An 8,111-nucleotide genomic window follows, 5' to 3' on the forward strand; every position below is an offset into this window, starting at 1 on the left:
CCCCCCAGCACGGTGTGACTAAGTGCCAGAGGAAGCAGTGTCCTGTGCTGACCTGCCACAAACGTCGCCCGCAAAGAGGACAAGTGCTGCCCAGAGTGCCTCGGTAAGACCTCCTCCAGCACACACACACACACTATCTCTCAACAAGAATATCTCTCAAGTTCATTGTTTATATTTCACCTCATCCTCTGATAGATTCCAAAGAGGAGGGAGAAGAGGAGGAGGAGGAGGAGGAGGTCCTGATGACGAAGGTCCCGATGACGAAGGTCCCGGACAAGAGGCTGAGCTGGAAGCACTGACAAACACATCCCCCCCCCCCCTCCCCCCCCCCGGTCCTCCAACAGAACTACCCTACCAGCCCCTCCACAACCTATCCATGCCCCCCACTGCGACCACACCCCCTGTGGCCTCTTTCAGGTCCTCCAGACCCTCAGCTGCCAACCCCCCCAGCCCCCATGCCCCCCCCCCCCGCCTCGCCCGCCCCATCTCACTGGCCCGCTCGCTTCTTGCCACGCCCACGTCCTGGGAGGTGAGCTGGCTCCCCAGAGGTCGTCCTGTCCCTCTCTCCTCTCTGGAGGTCGTCCTGTCCCTCTCTCCTCTCTGGAGGTTGTCCTGTCCCTCTCTCCTCTCTGGAGGTCGTCCTGTCCCTCTCTCCTCTCTGGAGGTCGTCCTGTCCCTCTCTCCTCTCTGGAGGTCGTCCTGTCCCTCTCTCCTCTCTGGAGGTCGTCCTGTCCCTCTCTCCTCTCTGGAGGTCGTCCTGTCCCTCTCTCCTCTCTGGAGGTCGTCCTGTCCCTCTCTCCTCTCTGGAGGTCGTCCTGTCCCTCTCTCCTCTCTGGAGGTCGTCCTGTCCCTCTCTCCTCCCCAGAGGTCGTCCTGTCCCTCTCTCCTCTCTGGAGGTCGTCCTGTCCCTCTCTCCTCTCTGGAGGTCGTCCTGTCCCTCTCTCCTCTCTGGAGGTCGTCCTGTCCCTCTCTCCTCTCTGGAGGTCGTCCTGTCCCTCTCTCCTCTCTGGAGGTCGTCCTGTCCCTCTCTCCTCTCTGGAGGTCGTCCTGTCCCTCTCTCCTCCCCAGAGGTTGTCCTGTCCCTCTCTCCTCTCTGGAGGTCGTCCTGTCCCTCTCTCCTCTCTGGAGGTTGTCCTGTCCCTCTCTCCTCTCTGGAGGTCGTCCTGTCCCTCTCTCCTCTCTGGAGGTCGTCCTGTCCCTCTCTCCTCTCTGGAGGTCGTCCTGTCCCTCTCTCCTCCCCAGAGGTCGTCCTGTCCCTCTCTCCTCTCTGGAGGTCGTCCTGTCCCTCTCTCCTCTCTGGAGGTCGTCCTGTCCCTCTCTCCTCTCTGGAGGTCGTCCTGTCCCTCTCTCCTCTCTGGAGGTCGTCCTGTCCCTCTCTCCTCCCCAGAGGTCGTCCTGTCCCTCTCTCCTCTCTGGAGGTCGTCCTGTCCCTCTCTCCTCCCCAGAGGTCGTCCTGTCCCTCTCTCCTCTCTGGAGGTCGTCCTGTCCCTCTCTCCTCTCTGGAGGTCGTCCTGTCCCTCTCTCCTCTCTGGAGGTCGTCCTGTCCCTCTCTCCTCTCTGGAGGTCGTCCTGTCCCTCTCTCCTCCCCAGAGGTCGTCCTGTCCCTCTCTCCTCTCCTCCCTGGAGGTCGTCTCTCTGACTGCGCCACGCTGCAGGGGAGAGTGTTTTAAACCGGCCTGCACCGGCTTTTACACCAGGAACCTTCAGTTTGTGTTTTACTCCAGTCCTCCAGTCCTTGTTGTAAATTGTGTGTGTGTATGGGGGATTATGTGTGTGTGTGTGTGTGTGTGTGTGTGTGTGTGTGTGTGTGTGGTGTGCGTGTGCGTGTGCACACAATCCTGGAGTGTGCACACTGTGGCCCAGCATTAGCTTAGCCCAGGAATAAGATGAACTGATCCTAAACTGACGTCATGCGTTGGAATGTGGTCTTGAATTACCGCCAGGCTGACAGTCGCTGCGTCTCGGCCGTCGGTGCCCTGTGTGCGTTTCCAGTCATGCACTCTTCTCAAACCTCCACAAGCGTTGACGAATAGAAGGCATGTTTGTATTTTATTGTATTTATTGAAAGTGTGAAGGGAAAATAAAATAAAGATGTTCATAAGATATGGAAGGTGTGTCTTGTTTCTTTCTCTCTTCCTGCATCATGTAGCGGTTTGATACGTCACAAGAGAATCTAAATGTACAGTTTCCTCTTTCTGGGCAGGCTTATCGTTATCTCTGACCATCGTTGTCCTCCCTCTCATTCCCCTCTGGGCCGGTCCCAGAGCCGTCTGCTAGTGACTGATGCCCTCTTCATCGTTTAGTGCTTCAACTTCACGTCTCCTGTTTCAGGAGACAGCAGAGCACACAACCTGCTGCTAACTGGTTGTTTCAATAAAATGTGCTCTCCGTTTCTGTCTGTTTCTTTTTCTTTCCACGTCTGTATTTCAATTCACCCATGAATGACTTGGCTCTTACTTGAAGCGGTCTGCTCGTTCATATTTATTTTTCTACTTGTCGTCTACCCTTTTTCTTTCTTTCTTCATTCCGCCTCTCAAAATGGAGGATGGGGAAAAGGGAATGATAACAAGTAAATGTCCCCCTTTCTTAATGTCTGTCCCCCGCCCTCGCTCTCTCTCTGTACTCTGTTTGTCTCTCTGACACACACACTGATGGTCCTGAGCCAAACTCCACCACTGCACATTCTCTCACTCTCACGTGATCTGCAGTCGCTCTTCGTGACACACACACACACACATACACACACACACACACACACACACACACACACAAACAATCACCTACAACAGCCAACAAAATCCAATAATAAACCAACCATGTCTCCCTCTGGTGGTAGAGGCTGTTCCATTACAACGTAACGTGTGACGACTACACAACTGACCAGCACCTGTTGATCTCCACAGGACCGTGTGTGTGTGTGTGTGTGTGTGTGTGTGTGGAACAGCATGTTGGATGCCATTGTGAAGCTAGGAGGTGGGGTCGAGTCAGAGGTTGAAGGCAGAGGTCAGGGGTCAAACAGGCTGAGCAGCACTCTGTACCATCCTAGAGCAAAGCCAATGGACCCAGGCTGCACAGCATAGCTAGTGTGTGTGTGTGTCTGTGTGTGTGTGTGTGTGTGTGTGTGTGTGTGTGCGCGTGCGTGTGCTATAACAGTGGAAACTCCAAATGATATGACTTATTATTACTAATGCCTGCTTATGTAACTGTAACAGAGTAAATAAAATGAGTATGTAAATAATATTAAATCTTGTGTCATTGGGTCAAGACTTTTATTTTGATATGTCTGTACAGTGTTGCATCGTGGGTATCCTGCAGCAGAAAAGACGGTATCTGCTGCAGGTAGGTTGAGCAAGAGACGTGTCCCCATGAAAAATCAGTTAAAGTCATGTTATCATTGTTTTATACGAATCATTTAACTCTAGACAGTTGTTACAAATATATGCCATCATATAACTTAGATTCTTGGGATATTTGGCATAGTATTGTTTCTTTTATTTGATTTTCCATTTTGTTTGCACGCACATGGTTGTCGTTCCATTCGTAATATTGTATTTATTTTGTCTAGGCGGACCAGACCAATGCTCATATTGCTGACCCATTGTGCAGGTAACCAATAAGTTCTTTTGGTTCTGTTTCTTGTACGTTTTAGAATCGTCCTCGTGGTGTTGCATTCTCGACCTCGAAAGTCCAGAGCCGTATATAGAGAGAGTTCTGCCAACTCTGTTTAGAACGTTCAGGACAATTCTGTCGTGGATTGGTTCAAAGGTAGTCACGTGTTTTGTGTACGCCATCTTACAGACCAAACATTAATCAATTGTCATTATCATGCTATCAAGGCAAGTGCAACAACTTACAAGAGAGGAATATATATCTGTAATATCATTACTTTTCGAAAGAAAATGCCGTGTTGTGCAGCCTGTGGTTGCTCTGTAAGGCCTGGACGTGGTAAACGTCTGCATCATTTCCCTCGGGACCCTACTAGGAGGAGATTGTGGGAGCAGAGGGTCAGAAGGATGAACTGGAAGCCGAATAATTGTTCCTTGTTGTGTGAGGTAAGAACATTTCTATCATTTCTATCGTGGGCTTTGTAAAGAAAACACATTTGGAAAATATTGTTGTACCCCATCAATTTATGGCATGCTTCGAAAAAAGTACTAACCAAAGTGAATTTGATTTGAACTTAGCCTGGTAGTGTTAAGCTACACAATGCTCGCTAGCTCTTTGCGACTTTTTTATGCTAGTGCTAGCACTGAACTCCGGGACAAACAACCTGCATCTGCCGTCTGTATTTTTTCCACCAGGCTCTTTTATACATAAGTATGCACTGGTTAGATGCCATTCTGTGAAAATCGATGCAATGTTTAGAAACAAATAATGACAAATATTAATACTACATCATTGCAAGGCTAGCCTACTTGACGTGCTATCTTTCTGCACTCCCGCGTTTTACCCTGCATTCTTTCAAAACACCGGCTGCATTGTCTTTGTTTATGTTCATGCATGTCAGAAAGATTGTGATTAACTTTGCACAGAAATCATGTGGATATATTGCAAACAAATTCCCTTTTGCAGCATTGCTTGGTCAGCTATTTCTCGAGTTACAGATAATACATGGTCAGTTTGTGTTTGCTGGAGAGATTTATGTTACTCTTGTCTCGAGTCTAGTGCAAACAGCATGGTGCCAAAGCTCTTATGTAATCCATGCAATAACTATGTATTGGTTAGATGCCATTCTGTGAAAATCCATTACCATCATTTACTTTCTCTTTGAAATTGCATTAAAATGTCTGACTCTGTTTGTAGGACCACTTTGATGAGACACAGTTAGAGTCACAGAGCTGATGGTGTTAGGAAGCTCAAGCCGAATGCCATCCCAACACTGTTCGTCTTCACCCCGCTGACACCGCCCAGCAGACCCACCAAACGAAACGGACTGAAGATGAACCATCTCTTTACACCTTGTCCTGCACCCCTAGAAGATCAATCAGGTAACAATAAATAAATGATGCTGAATAAAACTCATTGCACATTTTGAAATAATATTAATATTTTTATTACAAGTCACAATACATGAAAACTATTGAACACTAGGAAAACAACATGCTGTAATGTCAATCAAATAATGATGATGATGATGATTACACCTTTAAATTCCTGTCAAGTAGTCCCAATGAAAAATTGGATTAACGGTGCATAATATAAACGGTGCATATATATATAGTGCATAAACACTTTCAGTAATTCACATTTCACAATTCACTCTGCATGCATGTTAACAAATTTAGCAAATGTTGATCATGTTGGTTCTTCTTCTTTCATCTCAATATATTCTAGATAGTCAAGTTGACTACGATGAGGACGATGATCCGACAGACAACCCTTGTATTGGTGGCAGTGTGAGCGAGGAGACAGCCAGTGGGGACCCAGCCAGTGGGGAGACAGCCAGTGGGGAGACAGCCAGTGGGGACCCAGCCAGTGGGGAGACAGCCAGCGGGGAGACAGCGGCCAGGGACAGTGGCAGTAGTCAGATCACAGCCTATGAGAAGCAAGTCAAAGCCTTGAGTCCTCGAGTCTTCACCGCTAAACACAGTCAGTGAACGGACGGCGACTCGCGAGTCAGCGACTAGTGGGTGGAGCTGGGAGTTGAGTCTCGGCGATACGAATGAGTCGAACTGAAACGGGGAATCAGGTCGGTTCGTTCATGTTAAAGAGTCATTCGTTCAAACTGATTCGTTCGCAAACGAGCCATCACTAGCCAGGACCACGCTTGGGTGTCCCAGGCACACCCGTGGCTACACCACTAAACACTTAAATATCAGCCCATACCACCGTTCAAGTCCTCCTATCAAGATGAATGAAGGAGAAGACAACGTGAAACGCAAGCGAAAGCCCAACTGGTCCGACTCCCGACTCCTTAAGGCCTATTCATAACCTACGGTAAATACGAATACGGACCCTTTCGTCCGGTCCCGGAGGTCGTTTCGTCCGTCAGTGGGTCTGTCGCCTCTGAGCTTACGAATCCAGAGTGCTCCGGACGAACCGGAGTAATACCGGTTCGTCCGGTATTACTCGGATGAGTGGTATGACTCGGGAGTGGTGAAGGCTCACCACTGGTTTATTCAGAGAGACATGGTAAACCGACATGCACTCTGCAGGTGGTTTATGAAGCGTCATCCAGGTAACCCTAACTGTATTGATGTGGGCGGAATGGTAAATAAGCCACACCTACAGGGTCTGACTTATCTCAGACCTGTATAACTGTATATGGTGTTGTGTTGACCACTCTATGTGTAGAAGAAGCTAGGGGTATACCGTATGAACGGTATAGAAAGCACACCGGTGTGAATACGGTATGGATTTTGACCATACCGTGTTTTTTTTTTTTTTTTGGAGGAGCGCTAAATGAGCAATGATGTAATCACACAATGCGACCAGGCTGCGTTGTCATCAGCCTGCGGCATCAACGCACATGCGCGAGAGGGCAGCGGCATAACAAACTGAGGAGGTATGGCTGAAAGCGCAGCTAACGAGGAAGAGGACCAGTTAGTTAAAAAGGCCGATACCAGTTCCATGCAAGTTGTATGGACATGGTTTGGTTTTAAAAAGTCAGACACAGAGCAGAATACTGTATTCTGCAAAATGTGCAAGAAGACAGTGGTTGCAGAGGGTGGTTGTAACGGTGCGGCTGCCCGTTACCACAGGCAGTGGATACAAACAGAACTGACACCGCGATTCAAAAGCACCCTTTTATTGGCACACACAAATATAACACTCTCATAACACGCTGAGCACGGATATGGCCATCTGGATCAGAGAGCATGACCCCAAGACGGCAGAGGAGGCAGCCAGGTTGGCAGAAGTGTTCCAGTCGGCTAGACTAGGCACCAGAGGCCCCAGCACAAGACGGTGGAGCTCAGCCAGAGAAGGAAGTCTGATGGGGGTGATGAGAAGCGTGGTCAGTTTTATGGTAGGCCCACAAGTTATAATAGATGGCCAAAAGGTACCAGACAGGACACCAACTGTTATCACTGTGGGAAACTGGGTCACACCAGACAAAACTGTCACACTGACCACATACACAACATACACCTAACAGCACAGGTCACTCAGTTCAGGTTTTGGTCAATGGAGAAGCTGCAAAAGCTCTTGTTGATACCGGCAGTCTAGTCCCGGGGGAGGAGTGTAGGGTTCAACCCCCTGTTAAAGTATGCTGTGTCCATGGCGATGTTAAGAGTTACCCTACGGCTGAGATTTTTCTTACCGTGAGTGGCCAGACCTTTTTCATGTCTGTTGCTGTAGCACCCCAGCTGCCTTATAAAGTTGTGTTGGGGCATGATCTACCAATTTTATGTGATTTAATCCCCCAGGTTAAGCACTGTAATGCAGTCACTAGGGCCCAAAGGGCTAGTGAGATGAGGGCGCTTCCCTTTGCGGAGGATCAATTGGTGCTGGACGTGGAGAGTAGAGGGGAGCGGAAGCATTTGTCAAGACAGGAGAAACGCAGACAGAAAATGACAGTTGAAGCTGGTCAGGAGAAGCAAGAGTGGACACAACCAAGCATGGCATTGGGGATAGACATACCCACAAACATTGGGGAGTTGCAGAGGCAGGATAAGACCCTGGAGCTATGGTTTCAGAAAGCCACAGGGGGTGTCAAAGGGACACAGAGCATGAGTAGCTTTATGCAGGAAGAAAAGTACATTCTGAAGAATGATATCCTGTATCAAGTGAAAGGGAAGTGTGAGAACTTGGTGGTGCCCGGCCCTATAAGAGAGAGAGTGATGACCCTGGCCCATTCTATCCCATGGTCGGGACATCTGGGGAAATACAAAACACTGGCCAGAATAGGGAGCCGGTTTAGCTGGCCAAATATGTACACGGATGTATCCAATTTTGTCCTTACATGTCCAGTGTCAGCTTACCTCAGGGAGAGCAGTCCCACGGGCACACCTACATTCTCTGCCAATCATTGACGCAGCTTTTTCACGCATTGGGATGGATATAGTTGGCCCACTAGAGAGAAGTAAAGGGGGGTACCGCTACATCTTAGTGTTGTGTGACTATGCCACTAGATACCCAGAACCATTTCCTCTCAAGAACATCAAGGCAAG

The 8,111-nt window shown here is 48.9% G+C and overlaps 1 protein-coding gene across 1 annotated transcript in view; it reads left to right on the forward strand.

Moving 5' to 3' along the window:
* Window positions 1–5,524, forward strand: part of chrd (chordin) — a gene marked incomplete at its 3' end in the record, with an annotated part of 11,685 nt that extends 6,161 nt beyond the window's left edge. The window contains 2 exon segments of the mRNA XM_084467207.1: window positions 418–529; window positions 5,396–5,524. Of these exon segments, the coding sequence (XP_084323333.1) occupies window positions 418–529; window positions 5,396–5,524 (241 nt within the window).
* Between the last annotated feature and the right edge of the window lie 2,587 nt (window positions 5,525–8,111).

This window comes from Micromesistius poutassou (assembly GCF_964030765.1).
Source record: "Micromesistius poutassou genome assembly, chromosome: 4".
Taxonomy (NCBI): domain Eukaryota; kingdom Metazoa; phylum Chordata; class Actinopteri; order Gadiformes; family Gadidae; genus Micromesistius; species Micromesistius poutassou.